Source organism: Pagrus pagrus (assembly GCF_965226575.1).
Source record: "Pagrus pagrus genome assembly, chromosome: 8".
NCBI lineage: Eukaryota > Metazoa > Chordata > Actinopteri > Spariformes > Sparidae > Pagrus > Pagrus pagrus.
The window spans coordinates 27701760-27717773 of record NC_140192.1 but is presented as its reverse complement, the minus strand read 5'-3'; the positions used below and the strand labels follow the sequence as shown (position 1 = coordinate 27717773).

Genomic DNA, 16014 nt, shown 5'->3' with positions numbered 1-16014 from the left:
GGACTCAGAGGGGAATAGCGCTAGCATTTCATAACAAAATATTGATGAAATTAACTAGTTTCGTGGCAGATAATGCGTTATATAGAGGCTGTGTGTCGCTGCCCCGTCTCTCCCATTATATGGATATATCGCCGCTACACTGGATCTAATTTCGTCCGAACGACGCCGAATGACACCAAAGTTATCTGGGTGAGTAAATGACCATATGTTTTGCCAGAAATAAGGTCCAGGTTGTAAAAAACGGTACTTATCCTTTAACGTTTCTGCAAACCACAGATACGTCTAAGGTTGACATTTGTAGCAAATGTGGCATACCAGGTTCACATTATATGCTTAATAGCTGACTGTCACAACGGGCGGTGGAGGGGACAAAGGCTGCGTTATTAGAAGGCAGCAAGGGCGCCATATGGCCGACTGCAGTTCGAGTCACACCAGTGAGCATTTATAAGAATCCTGGGGACATGTCCAGGCGTTTCTGTGGTGACAAAATCAGGTGTTTTTTCAGGACACCTCAGGATGTTTCCAGGCGTTTTTTCAGGACACCTGGGGATATTTCTTGGTGTTCCTGTGGTGTCAAAAGCAGGTGTTTTTTTTTTAGGAGACATGGGGACATTTCCCGCTGTTTAAAACTGCCTGTTTTTCGTGGAAAGCTGGAGCCTCTCCATCCATGATCGTAGCAACAACTACATAAAACAATGTTAAGAGGAGCAAGGACCATGAATCTGTTATAAAGACCTGGATACGGAGGCACCACCAGCCCAGTCTCCAGGATATAATGTTAGCAGTTAACATTCCTGCATTCCTACACAGATACGTCCAAGGTTGACATTTGTGCCAAACATGGCTGATGATGTTTAGTTGTTTAATAGGTCTTTCACCCTTATCATGCTGTACTTTATCTCACTGGATTTCACATTCCTTGTGTGGATACTGTAAAAGCAGTCATGCTTAGCTCCAGAATGCAGTGTAGCACAACACAATATACACTTGCGTTAGTTCAGACAGGACGTAAGACAGACAGAATACTACATTACTGACAGAAAATGCCATGCCAGGACTGATTTTGGAAGGTATCAACTGGCAAAAAGCTTGCACATTCTTCATTCTTCCGGGCTAAATTAACCATCCTACACATGGCATGTGCAATTAAGGATGGAGCACAGATTACATCACTCGGTGGTGATTTCAGCGGTTGCCATAGTCCCAGAACATCTAATTACAGGCATGCACTAAAAACAATCTCTGAGAGGTTCACTGAGATGCAACTAAACAGCATGAAACAAGGCACCAATAGTAATCAAATGCAGCCCAACAGGGCAAAGAACCACTTGCCAACAGCTTGTTTGCACTACTCTCAGGCTAGTTCATGTGTCCTCTGAGTGAATCATATCAAGACCTCCATCAAACCTCTGTGTATCACTCTGCCAAATCCATTTCAGACCCACAAAAGATTCTCAATATTTTTATTTCAACATGTGGGATTTAAAGATCATACAAACTGCCATACTGTGCTGACAAAATGCATTTATCATTATTCAAATCCATACTGCGGTTTACTGTCTGTAGTGTACGTCACTGCTGTAGAGACACAAGCCTACCTCCACTGCCTGCCAATAGACTTCAGCTTAATCCTGAGGTTTCACTCTTCACCTTTAACACAATTATCATTTATCTGCCTCCAGCCTAGGTCTGAACTATTACCCTAACACATGCCAGCATGCACCTAAAGAGAATGTCAGTAAGTAAACTATATTAAACTCCTACTGTTTTATAACAATATTCAGTTAGTTCTCTTCAATTATTTTCTTGATACTGATATATCTGTGCAGGAGTTCAGAGAGAAAGGCAATTCTAAAAGTCTCTGTGTGTTCAGCTCTTAGAACTTTTGTAGCATCTAACTCAGGGGAGCCTGAACTGAAACTTAATGTTGAGCCACGGGCCAAACGCAAGCACCTATTGCAATCCTTCCTCATACCTAAAAGACTATAGGTCGACTGCCAGAGTCCTGCAACAGGCGTCCCTGACTTTTATCATACAGTCACAGCCTGGCAAGAAAGCTGCTTGGTTAGGGTTTGTGTTACGTTACTGTTGGTGAATACCCCCAAAAGTATCTCTGAGGCTGATGGGAATGTGATCAGTTTTCAGGGACTTAGTCATAAACCAAATCGAAATTGGGGAACATTAGTCTCTTTACCAAACTTCATGTCCATCCATCCAAAACTTTCACTCAGAGGGATCACCTAAGGATTTGGGATCCATCCTTTGGGGACAATGAACAAAATTTGATGAGATATTTCTGTCTGGGCCGGAGTGGTGGACCGACTGAGAAGCTGGCCGACCAACATCCATACAGTCATAGCACTAGCATGGCTAATAGAAATGGTAGCTAATCCAAATTTTAATTCCCAGCAGGTTGGGAATAGAGCATTCAGCGTTGCATTAACATTCTTAAACGATTTTATTCCCAATTTGAATGAAACTGTAATATTTTTGAGGCTAACCCTTCATTATCATTGGGGTCATTCTGTCTCAGCGTGGTGCTTCTCTTTCCAATTTGTGTGAAATTGAGGGCCTCTGGGTTAGGAAGAGAATCTGCAGGAGCTGATAGCAGTTCAGAGCGAGCTGTGGCAGGATGTGCTAGCTGCCAGCGCTGCCCCTCCCGGCCTAGGGCGACACCACTGAGCACCACAGGCCCAATGACTCACTATTGCCACACTGTCTACGTTGTGACTGGACAAATCTAATCCTCCCTCGTCATCAGCTCACTGTCCCCTAGCATGAGAGAAACAAAGCAGCGTGAAGACTCCAGGCTGCCAAAAACTGAGGACTGGAGGCTGCTGGACAGCAAGGGCAAGATGACAGCATGAAAACATGTCATTGCTACACGTGTAGTTAGAGATCTGGGTGAATCAATATCAGGACGATGCTTTTTGGCTCCAGAAAGTCAATGTGCAAAGGAGGACTTTTGTGCTCTTTGTCTATGAACACAATCACGCTGAGTCAGTGAGTTCACTCGAGGGAGTTCATTAAGTTAGAGCCACTCCTGCTAGACTAACTTGTACACTGATTGTACTCCGAGGTGGCCATTACTTTCACACTGATTAGGAACCGGTGATTGTGTCAGGACTGATTGGGGGACGCACACATACACTGGCATTACAATTACATCAAGCACCATCTTACTACTGGTCAAAGTGCACGTCAGGCCATTTACATTTAACTGAGTTGTAGTTAATGAACAAATGATTATTCTGTGGAGGTATTTCTGTTGAGTATTGGCTTTAAAATCAAACGAGCAAAAGAAACATCACCCATCTCATAATTAGTGCCGTACATTTGAGTGGAGTGAGTATAATTTGAAGTAACTTGCTTTGATGGCAGCTGATATTGGAGGAGGCCCCCCTCCCGAATACCCAGTCTGCTCTGATTGGTCAGCTCACACACACCTGAGCCAGCACTGCTAGCAACAACAGAGCAGCTGTGCTGAATCAATACGTGCCAAAAAAGCCGCTAGGAATAAATTATGCAAATGTGTGACATGATGACTAGTCTGATGTAACAAAGTCACAGAATTAAAGGCGGGACTACTGAGGAGCTTCGGTTGATATGCACTTTTTAAGTTTCAAGATCTTTTACATGCACAAGAAGATACTGTATATAAAAAAAACAGCAAGACACACAAAGGCAGGCAGGTTGAAAACAAAAAGCAAGCTTTAAAAATTAAGCTGGTGTCTAAAATCTAAAGTCCAAAAAGCAAGCAACAAAACTAACAAAGTCAGACAGGGGCAAAAAAACATTAAGGAGCAACACAGACACACTGGGAACAAAACAGAGGACGCAAGACTGATGTGGGGAAACAGAACAGATGAACTTACATAAACAGAGGGACAGACAAGGACTTAAATACACAAGAGGCCAAGGGGCAGGTGAAACTAATCCAGACAACCACAAGGGAGGGAAAACAAGAGATAGAGGTTGAACCTTCCAAAATAAAACAGGAAACAATAACTAAACCAAAACCCAAACCATGACATAAAAAGTCTCCTTTAACCCAATGAAATGTTTGATAAATATCATCATTAATGTGGTTGTAATGGTTAAGTGGGTAAAAGCAAGTATTAGAACCAGCCAGTGGAAGTGAGCCTCCACAGAGCTGAGCTATCAGTCTGTGATGTCATGCTGATGTTGCCCCACAGCTGCTCCCCTTGCAATAAATATGTTGATTCAAACAGTGATTTCTTTCTACATCCAAATGAGTTTATATTAGGCTAATGCTTTTTGATTCACATTATAAAATGTGCTGTGTCAGAGGCACCTTTCCACCTATCATAATTCATTCTTCATGCAGCTGTGCTTTGGTTTGCCGTCACAGATGAGAGGACACAACAAACTCTTCGCTCTTGTTCCGGCCACCGCAGACAATAGTGATTATTCACAAACAGAACGGACCGCTCGAGGGATAAAACTAATATATTTTGAAATTAAAATTCAATGGTAGTTTTAAGGCTGCTGCTCAGCATTCTACTGCATGAGCACACCACTCTGAATCACAAAGAGGTGCGCGACTCCCATTTTAACATAATCTCGACAATCAATCAGCCACACCACAAAGAAGTCAATGGGCCCTGACAATATGTACCTGTCAGATCATTGCCTCTAATGCATTAGGCTCTGATGCCTCTGATAGACAGCGACAGCTCCGCGCACAACCAAGTGCTCCGCTCTCTCAGATGTAGTGACAGCCTTTTGTCCAGCCACCTGCCTGTGATTACTCAAATCAAAAATGCATAACCAACTGGAGTTATGAATTCATCTCTGCTGACAGCAAGGAAGCAAGACTCAGCTGAGGAACAGCATATGAAAAGCTATAACCGGCTGGGAAGAGGAGAAAATATACCCGCGCAGATAATTCTGTGTACAGAATTTAGCACAAATGCTGATGTTATTTTTTCTCCTATTCACATCCGTGCGTGAAGAGAAGACCCAGTTACAAGGAAATAAAGTTTCTCGGGTGGATTCATATTGTTTAAGTCTTAATGCAGGATATATTACATAAATATGTAATATTGTGGTCTGCTGTCTTTGCACTTTCCGTTTCTTTCTGTTTCCAAAGAAAGCTCCGGGGCTAATGACATTTATTAATGTATTAAAGTAATAAAAACATAATCCGCTTTCTTAGTCTTTTGGGGGTTTTTTTATTTGAAATATCCAATGATTCAATAGCTTTTACATTTCAGTAAACAGTGCTAATATATCTTTCGGAATAAAAATGTTTAAATTTACAGTAAAGAAATAGGTTGCAATATTAAGACAGTAAAGGCAGAAGGATTTTCTGGGGACGTTATCGGCAGGAATATTGTTGTGATGGGAGATCTTGCTTTTCTCTGCAGCCTTAAAATTGTTGGCTGAAATAATTTTGCATAGTTTGTTATATGCCATCAAGGCATATGTTTAAGAGCTGGAAGCATTACTAATGAACTGCATCTCAGTCTCTACTCTTTTCTCAGAGAGCAAGGTCTTAGCATCAGTTACTGTGCTGTAGAAATATTACGTCCTTTGGCATAAAGTACCACTGCCCTAATGTGACCACAGGAGGTGGTCACTTCAACAGGCAACCAAAGAACTGCCGCTGTGGCTTACTGCATGTCTGATAGCTCTTGAGCAGTAGAATTTTTTTTTATTTCTGTTCATCAGTCTTCAAAATAAAAACAAGATTTTCTTCATTCTGCTCAAAATACTTCTTGGGAAACTTAGATCAGATCGGTTTCGTGACATCTTAGTTAATGTTTTAATGTTTTTTTAAGCTGGCATCAAAGCGCCTCACATTGCATGTGTCGGCCAAAAAGCTGCATTTGAACACACCACAAAGACTACAGCTGACGGCCAACTAGTTCTTACTTTCTGCACCTACATGACTCTCCATACCACCCGGTGGTGCTACTCTGTTTTCACCATTCATAAAGGGAAACCAGAAGAGTCAGGACTGCTGATATCATAAAAATATTATGATAAAGCAATTTACACCACTCTCATTAATATGGACACCTTAAGAACATGTCTGATAAAAATTTGGCACCGGCAAAGTGCACTGAAACAGCGATAAAGTACAGTATAAACAGGCTCAAAGGGCTTTTCCTTTCTTGAGGAAAATGGAGTGGAAGCACTCTTTCTGGTGATCACATCCAGGTGCTCTTTGGAAACTTCAGGAGTACTCTGCATCTTATATTTTAGTCAAGATTATATTTCACCCGTGCAATGAACCCCTCACAGGATGGAAAAGGCTTTTCCTTTTTTTCTGCTTCGCTTCTTGTGCATTCGGTTAGCTGAACAGCCAATCAGAGTGATTTCTCTCACTGACGGGCTTCGCCACAAATTCAGTACGCTCAGTCGGCTGGAAAACCACTGATAAGGAGCAACTACTGCCAACGGTGAGGGACACACTGCAAAAACAAGAGCCACTGACTCTCACCGATGGCTCCGACATGTCAGCAGCAGTGGCGCTTTGGTCTCAGCACAGGCATTCATAGTGTCCAGGGGATGAATGCAAATGACTGATGTGATTCTTCTGACTGAAATGTCTCCACAACAACTGGCTGGATTACAAATTATATTTGGTACAGACATTTATGGTCCCCAGAGGACTTTTCATCCAGTCCAACAGTGAGGTTGACATTTGTGATTTTGAGTGAAACATGTCAACTATTGTATGGATTGAAATTCAATTTGGTACACACATTTGTGGTGCACAGACCATGAACTGCAGCAATGTGGGCAGTCCCATGACTTTTCAACTAGTGCTAGCGCCATCATCAGGTCAAGATTTTTGAAAAGCAGTCCTTTTGTCTGGCACTGCACCCCTGTAACACTGCTGGACTCATTATGGACTGTTTAAAAACAAATGATCAAAACTTTTTTATTACACACATTCTTCTTCCTTTTCAAAACCTGGTGCCTACATTACCCACAATTCAACTTAGCCACTGAATGACATCACAGGAGGAAATTTATCAGATTACATGCAGCTTGCTCTGGAGCCACAACAGGGTTTATACTACTTTTCCACATATGCAGTAGTACTCCCCAAGTCCTGTAAACACACTTTATTGTGTAAAATGGGTGGAGTTACCCTTTAAATAGAAATTTACTGAAATTTCTTTCCATTAAAGTGCGAATTGTTCCTTGTCTTCTGTGCTTTCCTCTGTTGGAGCACACAGTGAGGCTGTGAACCTCTCGCAAGATTTATGGAGAGGAAGTCCTTCGTTCAGACACAACTATCCACTGATGAGAGAACACACAAACACTGCATCAGCATGTTTGTCAATTATTACAATGACCCGCCTCCTCAGGCACCCACATTTACAACCCCTTCCTTTAAAGCTTTTACACAGATTTCCTTCACTCACCTTCCCTAATCATGAAATTTGATTAAATGGAAAGTGAGATCACGGCAGTTATAAAGAGCCAATTAACACGGGGCAGATGTGCTTTGTGGAAATATTATAGGACATTACACTGATGAATATGAGGATTTATGGGGGAAAAAACCCGCTTTTGACTCAGTGATTGGAAAGCTACAATGTAAGCCTCCCACACACACTTTAAGTATAATGAGCATAAAAGTGCAGAACAAGAGAGTCCACCTACTCAGTGTGTTTCATAAAGTGGTCATTAAACAAACAAAGGTGCTCAGTTTGACGCACAAACGTATAGTGTAAAGGTTGAGCGTAAATCATTTGTCATGGTTGGTAATTATACAGCAGAGAGATTTGCTCTCAGCCTGCGCTGAGCTGCGGTTTTCTTTTCCTTTCCCCTTCCGTGAAGAGGAACTACAGAAATCACCTCAGCCGTGCCAAACTACATTTGGAAGAAGGAGAAATCCTGCCTCTTTTTATCAGTGTCCTCCGTCACAGATCTCAGACGTGCACCACAGAGAGCTCAAAGCACAGCTGTAAGATAGCCTTGATGAAAAATACCAGCAAGCAAGCAAGCCAGGGATTTCTTCTGTTCTATTCATGTCCTCTCATCTGTAAATAAACACCAGAGCCAAGTTACCAACAGCAAACCAGCAAAATGACTTTACAAGTTTTCATCAAACGCAAGCTCACTTAACACTGAGACTCATTTAACTCCTGATACAAGCAGAACTGATGTGTTGTCAAATGTTGAACTTCCTGGTGACATTTCCTGGATTTAAAGTCTTCCAGTGCAATTAAACACTGCGAGGAGGAGTGGAGACAAAAATAGAAGTAATCACTGAACTGTTGATGAAATCAGGCCTCTTTGTTTGACTAGTGATTAGAGCCCGAACGATATTTCGGTTGGCTGATAATATCAGCTGATATTGTGTTGTTGAACTGTTAAATATCCTACTTCTGTTTCTTATATCCGCTACTCAAGTGTTTGATAACTACATTTGAAGAATCATTGCACAAGATGTGCATGTATCAGCCAATATATTGATATAACTGAATATTTTACTCCATAATATTAACATCGACCCCAAAAATCAAGTATCAGTATCAGTCTGAGGTTGAGGCTGTACAACCTAAACTGAAGACACAATCGGCAGGATGCAACAAACACATTTGGATATTGGAGGAGTCCCAGCGAGGTCTCTCACTGGAACAGTCCTTATCTTGACTTTAGCAAATTGTCATTTTATTCAGCAGATTCCAGGCAATTTTACAGGTCTTTATTCAATGCAGGCTCACTTAACACAGAGACTCATTTAACTCCTGATACAGGTATAGTTGATGAGCTGTCAAAGGTTTGAAACAGAATTTAGGATTAGTAGTTCTTAGGGTTTCCTGGATTTGGATTTTAAATCTTCCAGAGCAAAAATAATCACTGGGATGTTGATGAAAGCTGGCCTCTTTGGTTAAACATTCTAAATTCAAATTAACATTGTTCAACCTAAACCAAAGAAACAGTTGTATGACAGGATGCAAACAGACACATTTGGATGTTTGGATTGGATATTCCTCTCAGGAATCACACCCAGCGGCTTCAATTAACAGAGAGGACGGCCTTTTTAAAATGTGAGGAATGCAGCCGGTTCTCTGAAAACAGAAAAAGACCTCCAGTCTCTCTCTTCACTTTAGCAAAATTACATCTTTGAAAAAAGATTTTAGACAAAATTACAGTTCTTCATCCAGCGCAAGCTCAATTAACACATATAGTGACCATGTGCTCCTGATACAGGAAGAACTGTGAGCTGTCAAACATTTCAAACAGAATGTAGGATTAGTCATTCCCAATGAGATTTCCTCGATTTGGACTTCAAATTTTCCGGAGCAATAAAACACCATGACAGAATAATGTTGATGAAATCAGGCCCCTGTGGTGAACTTGTGATTGTCTTTAATTCTGTCTAAATGTCCAGCTGATTCAATTTAATTTGACGTTGTACAGCCTAAACCAAGGAGACACAGTCAAATGACAGGATGCAAAAAAAACACCTTTATCACCCATTTTAAGAAGCATTTAAAAAGCCACTTTAAATTAATACAGACAAGCTTATTTGTCCACTTTGTCGTCCATTGATTTGAGTCATATTTTCCTTTTCCATTAAGTTTTAACAACATTTTCAGTGCACGCAGCATGTCACCCCTCTCTCTCATTTCTTGGTCCTTGCTTGCTCAAGGACATGAGTCCTTAGACTTAAAGGACTGCCAGGGGCAAAAAGAAGAGGAGCTGGATGCGTGCCACAGCAATCGGGTGCGGGACCACAGCAGTGGATCTTTCTGAAGACAATTACAGATAAAAACTCTCCGCTGGGAGAGAGCCTCCGAATCTCTGCAGGGTTAATAAAATGTTGGTGTTCCAAAGAAAAATATCCTACAGGACAAGCCGAATCCCTTGAGAGGGATATAGAGGCATGAGGACAGGAGACAAGAGACAGCATGGGCTATGTGCTTAGTACTTAAAGATGTAGACTGAAGGCTATCCTTGCTTGATCCCCTTTTGGATCTTGTTAAGCTCAAGGATAAGACGAAGGGAGGGAAGATTGGATATTCCTCGCAGGAATCCCACCGAGGTGTCTCACTGGAACACACCTTGAGGCTTCAATTAATAGCGCGGACAGCCTTTCTAAAATGAGCGGAATAAGGCTGGTTCTCTGAACACTGAAAAAGACCTCTGGTCTTTATCTTTACTTCAGCAAAAATTACATTTTATTCAGTAGATTTTAGACAATATTTTAGGTCTAGTAATTTTCTGCCCTGATAATATTTCTGCTTTTTCCTAACAAAGGCTACAGCCACAATTACACCAGAGTACAAGACGACTTCCCGCCGCAATTATGAATTCATTATGCTGTGCAGGCATTTTTCTATCATAGATCTGATCCTCTCATTTCCTGGAGTGTGTTATCAATTTTCATCACTATTCACAGTGAGGAGCTGTGTCCTGCAGCTTTATGACACACAATGCTCAATTAGTATCACACTGTGTATGGTTACTGAGAAGGACTTGGCATATGGCAAACATCATTACACTCACTTCAAGCCAGTGAGTCAGCTCTTGTAATCGAGGCGCTGTCAAACAAGAGTCGTCCTCGCAGCTGGGAGAAGCATTTTCAAGGCGTGCGTGCGAGATGCAGTTTGAGTGTTTGGCGTCGACTCTCTGGAAATGCTTGACCTTTAATTCTGTCGGGAATCACTACGTGTTTCTTTTATTCTATTATAAATGATACATAATTGGCTGCGAGTACAATTACACAGTGATTCCCAGTCTCAAGGTAAAATAAAATGCAGATAAGGCTCAGTCACTGGATGAGCAACATGTTTTGCATCGGGGTTGATATTCATTTGAGGATTCGCTGCTGCAAAGCTGGACAAATATTTGTGTTAACTTAAGGAAAAGTTCAGTCTGTTTGACAAGATGGACGGCTGCTGAAGCCAGGTCGGGAGCAAAAATTCATAATTGGGCAGAGCTGCAACCATTAATAAATTAGCTGTCAATTATTAAGGATTTTAATAATCGCTTAATCAGTTTTCATCAGTCATTTTTTAAGAAAAACAAGTCAAAATGATTTTTTTCCAGCTTTTTAAATGTGAATATGTTCTGTTTTCTTTCCTCCTCTATGACAGCAAACTGATTATCTTTGGATTGTGGACAAAACAAGACATCTTGGGCTTTAGGAACACTGAATCCACATTTTCACCCTTTTCTGACACCAAACAGCTAATCCATTTATCGAGAATTTATCAACACTGATAGCTGCAGTCCTACGACACCGAACAGGACACATTTTCCAAATACAATTTAGGTTAAACTCTCTCTCCAGAAGACAGAGGGGGTTCATTAGCCAGATCACTAGCTGCCATCAGTCCTGCACGTTCTGGCTGCAGGGCAGTCGAAGTAAATGCTGCTCTCCTCCCTGTGGCGCTGAATGACTGATGCCATGCCGTGTGCATAGAAAATGTCATTTACATTATAAGTGTTTCAGCAAGAATGGAGATAGATAGAGAGAGAAAGGGAAAAAAAAACAGGTATCTGTTCACAGCATGCAGTGACTGTCCGCTGTGACGCTCTCCCACATCAGCACATCTCTGCAACTTTTCCAATAAAATAATTATGGACTTTGAGATGAATTTTCAAGACGAGAGGTAACAAAGCTCCCGATGCTTCTGTTGCACATGAGACTCGCTGTCACCCTGAAATATTCATGGTGTAAATGTTATTTAAAGCCAGAGCTGCTGCACAGGTGCAAAGCCTCTCATCACTGGCTGCAGTGGGCCCTTCATAATACATAACTGAACACATAGAAACTGTAATCACTGGCTTAGAGTGTGCCTTAATTAGACACCAATCAAAACAACACTGTATGACCTGTGTTTTTGTGAAAGCAGCCTGACCCTCACAGCAGTGGCTCAGGTTCCTCAGGTAGGATTTGTTCCTTTCACCTGGCTCATGGGACCAACTGCTTCTACATGTTGGCCACAGTTTATATCCAACTTGTTCATGTTTGGCTGCATATTAGAAAAACACAGTTCCTCAGTTGAAGCGGTGGACTAGTAGACACATGGGCAGACAGGGTAAAAAAAAAAATTGTGCTTACCTCCGAAAAGTAACACCACCGACTGAAGCGCGAGGATATGCAACATGTTTCTGTCTGCTTTCATAAAACAAGAATCCCCGGAAATGATACAGAAGCGAGAGAAGCTCAGATTAAAGAGAAGAATCCTTTTTGCAGCATCGTTTGCAAAATGTGAGACAGCAACTTTGCTGAGAAAAATGTCATGCCTCATCCAGTTAAAAAAAAAACCCTGCTGAAAGCTTTTTCTCTAATGTCCTATTTGGCTGATTTCCTCCGGGAAATTCAACACTTGCAGAGAGGGAACTTGCGCGCAGCTTTGCGTGACTCTTTGAGGCATTTCTTGGAGAGGAGACGCTCACGAGAAAATGCGTAAAGCGGGAGTGAAACGTCTGTTGCGGTGCATCTTCCAAAATCACTCTCTCAGTGAGCTCCAAAAAAGTGTTTTCTCCCAAATGAAAACGTTTTCAGTCCCTCTTTCCTTGTCGGTCAGTTTGTGTCCTCCGCATCACTCCTGAAGTTGGCAGCTGTGAGGTGTGTGGAGTCCGACACTTGGGGACGAATAGGAGCAGTTCCAGCCCGGCATCACGTATGATAAATACATAAAAGTAGTTCAAATTGCAGCTTGTGTCAGCATACATCCACACCCGGGCGACCTTTCGTGAAGTCCTGGATGTAACTCCTGCGCGCACGGCTCTGGTCCCGGAGCCGAGCGTCCAGCTGCCACTTCTAATTACACTTTGGCACCGAGTGCTTCAAACATTTTGCCGATGTCCGGTTTCACGCCGTCATCTTCCGATGTTTATGTAGACAGGTTGTGGGCTACAGTATCAGAGGAGCTTACGCATTGTCAGCCGTCCAATGCGCGTCGAGGAAAGCAGACGCGAAGAAAGCGACAAGAAGTGACAGTGGCGCGCGTCGGGAGGCGCCCGGCGCACCGGCAGCGCACCATCTTCACAGGTAGTGGTGAGAATTAACGTGAGCATTCACAGCGAACACTTTGACCGACTCTCATTCAAACCGAACGCATCTCCGTGAAGTACAGCTCGTTTTCAAATCGGACTGTCGACGCGCCTTTTTTTCTCCAAACTCATATCTGTACCTTCTGTGCAAATGCCTGATAGCTCCCACAGACACCGTTGGCCTCTGTGGACAAAAAGCATGACTTTAAAAGTTGTGCTCGGACATGCCCAATTGATCGCATGATTGCGCTACTTGGCAGGCACTACTGACCCCTTGTGGCATCTGTACTGAACTGAACGGAGCAGCTCGCATGTGGAGGTGGAGGACAGAAAATGGATTCTGAGGAGGACACTCTAATAAAGATGCAATCAGAGATCAGTTATTAAAGAGATTGAAAGAAATCTCCAACTCTCTGCAGGGTCACCCTGTGAGGGATTCACTACAGTATGATCTGTCATGGCTGCGGTGCTCAGCGGTGAGGTTCTAGTGTCCCTGTTGTATTTTTTCACACCATTTCTACTGAAACTACTCCATACATTTATTCACTTTACTTCCCAAACTTATGAGGGCCATGAGGGACGTGCTCTGCATGTGCTCAGTCCCAGCACGAACCAGAGATGTGGACTTGAGCCGTTGTGACTTGGACTTGCAGACAGGAAGATGATGACTGGCATGACCTGTCCATGTTTCTTTAATGTTTTCAGGTTTTTGGGGTTTTTTTTTTCAGTCTGGCTGTAAGTATTTCACTGTTTAAAAGTGATGGGGAGAGACTGTTTCTGATAGAGAAGAAATTAAAGCAGCTGTAAGCTTTTTTATTACAATTAACGTTAAATAGCTCAATATTCCAACAGTGTGTTTAGTCTGTAACACGTGTCTCTCCTCCCCCTGCTCATGCAGTAAAAGAGAAAAGAAAAATTCTTCTATCCCTGCCCACTTTATCCAATCAGGACAGAGAAGAGGTGGTTCTGTCTGCTCGGGGAACGCGCAGAGAGCAGGATCCTCCTGTTTACCGGCAATTGTGCCACAGGGAAACTGACCAATTCCAGCACTCCAGGTGAAGGCTTTTACTACCAAACACACCAAGCGAAGACAAACACTTGAAGAAAAGAAAGAGGCAAAGAGAGCTGCCTCGAAAAAAAGAAAGGAGTCGTGCAAGTGTGGTGATGTAGAGAGGAGGAAGAGGATTGCTAACTGCAAACAGACAGTAAACAACACTCACAGCAGCAAGAAATCAACTAGAATGGAGCGAAGTCGAGCGCTCAGCCAGGGCCCAACAGACCCCTTTAATTCAATCGAGCCTAACCCAATATCACAGTATCAAATCAAACATATTTAAAGACACTAGGTGTAGATTTTCAGTTGGATTCGCATCAAATTGCACTCACTCCTACCAGCCACCTAAATACATCTGATTTTATTTCATCAAGATCTGTGCATTATTCTCAGAATAAAGGAAAATGCTCAACACCCAATCTCACAATGTTAAATCAAGTGGGATGGAAAATCCCTGGATCTGTCCCTTTATCCAGATCCACACGGAAAGTTAATGGAGTCTATTCTGGGCCAGCACCCATCCTCCTGCAATCGTTTTTGTGTAATTCTGCTGACAAATCAACCAAAACATAACCTCCTCGGTGGAGGTAATGAGCTTTTATAAAGTCATTTGTTTTTGTTTGATTACATTTGCATTACACACATTTTTAATAATTATAACACAGAGTCAATTTATTGTCATACTTTTTGAACAGGTTAGCTGAATTGGCCAATTATATTATAAGAGAGGCACTAATACCTTGTTCTCTGTGTACAAACTGGATACTGGCAGTACGACTGCAGTATCTTGGTGAAGTGACTTGACTTGTCTTAACTGAGAAAGATGACTTAGGACTTGCTTGAGACTTGAGACCAACTGACTTGATGTCTTGATGTGTGGCATGCATAGAGAACTCAGCATGCCTACAGTATGTATGTTCAAGCAGACTACCTGAAGATTACATGCTCTTTTCACATGGTGATGTTGTCCAACAAACATGTATTCCAGGTAATGATTCATCAAAGTCTGTGACTATTTAAGCTCTGGTGCAACTTCATACATGACTTAACATTGTGACTGTGGTCATGTTTGCAGTTTCTTAGTTGGACATGATTCGTCGGGACTCTAAAATGTAATTGTTGCTGCTGATGAATTCATCAACAACCTGAAACAATTTCAGCACAGAAAATGATATGAAATACGGTTTGTTACTGTAATCTGTTAACTGATTAAACCGTAAACCACACAGCAGATTTTTTCCCGTGCAGGCCAGATGGTGTTGTGAGGGAAAGATAAAGACAGATTCATGAACACTAAATACAGAAATATCAGATGAGTCACCCACCAGTCTAATCATCTTTTTATGAGTGTCGCTGCTCCTGCTGTGATCAGTGTGAGGTAAGGACCTAACATTACTTTGGTTTGTATTTTCGATTGTGAGAAAGATAATCATGCTTTTCTGAGATGTAATGAATATAATTACTGCTCGGTGTGATTTTACAAGGCAGTGTTTATTAATCACAAATTATGCACCAACAAATTGACATCCAGCCCAGACGCCAGGATAAAATGTTGGCAGTGAATGTTTCTGCAAACCACAGATTCGTTAAGCATCTGCACATGTCATAGGCTACTTACCATGTTAACATTTCCAAAAAAAAAAAACGTAATATCACATTCATATGACATGTTTATGACCTGACTTTAATATCAGGAGGTGGAGGGGATGGAGCTGGAGTTACAGGCGAGACGGCTGCCAAACTAGTGACCGCAGTTTGAGACTGCGTTTCAACGTTTCTAAGTGTGAAACCACTTGATATTTTCAAGGAGACCTCAAGACAATTTCCAGACGTGTTCGAGGTGACCAACCCAGGTGTTTTTAGCAAGACCTTGGTACTTCTCCAGCTGTGTTGGTGGTGACAAAACTAGGTGTCATAACAAGACCTCTGCACATCTCCAGCCGTATCTGTCTGTCACAACC

At 42.1% G+C, this 16014-nt stretch overlaps 1 protein-coding gene across 1 annotated transcript in view; it reads right to left on the bottom strand.

Moving 5' to 3' along the window:
* The window catches only part of LOC311261614 (transmembrane protein 132C), a 173139-nt gene extending 159978 nt beyond the window's left edge, over positions 1 to 13161 (bottom strand). The window contains exon 1 of the mRNA XM_084360412.1: positions 12062 to 13161. Coding sequence (XP_084216538.1) covers positions 12062 to 12251 — 190 coding nt within the window. The 5' untranslated portion in view covers positions 12252 to 13161. The remainder of the gene's footprint in view (positions 1 to 12061) is intronic.
* Positions 13162 to 16014: the final 2853 nt, after the last annotated feature.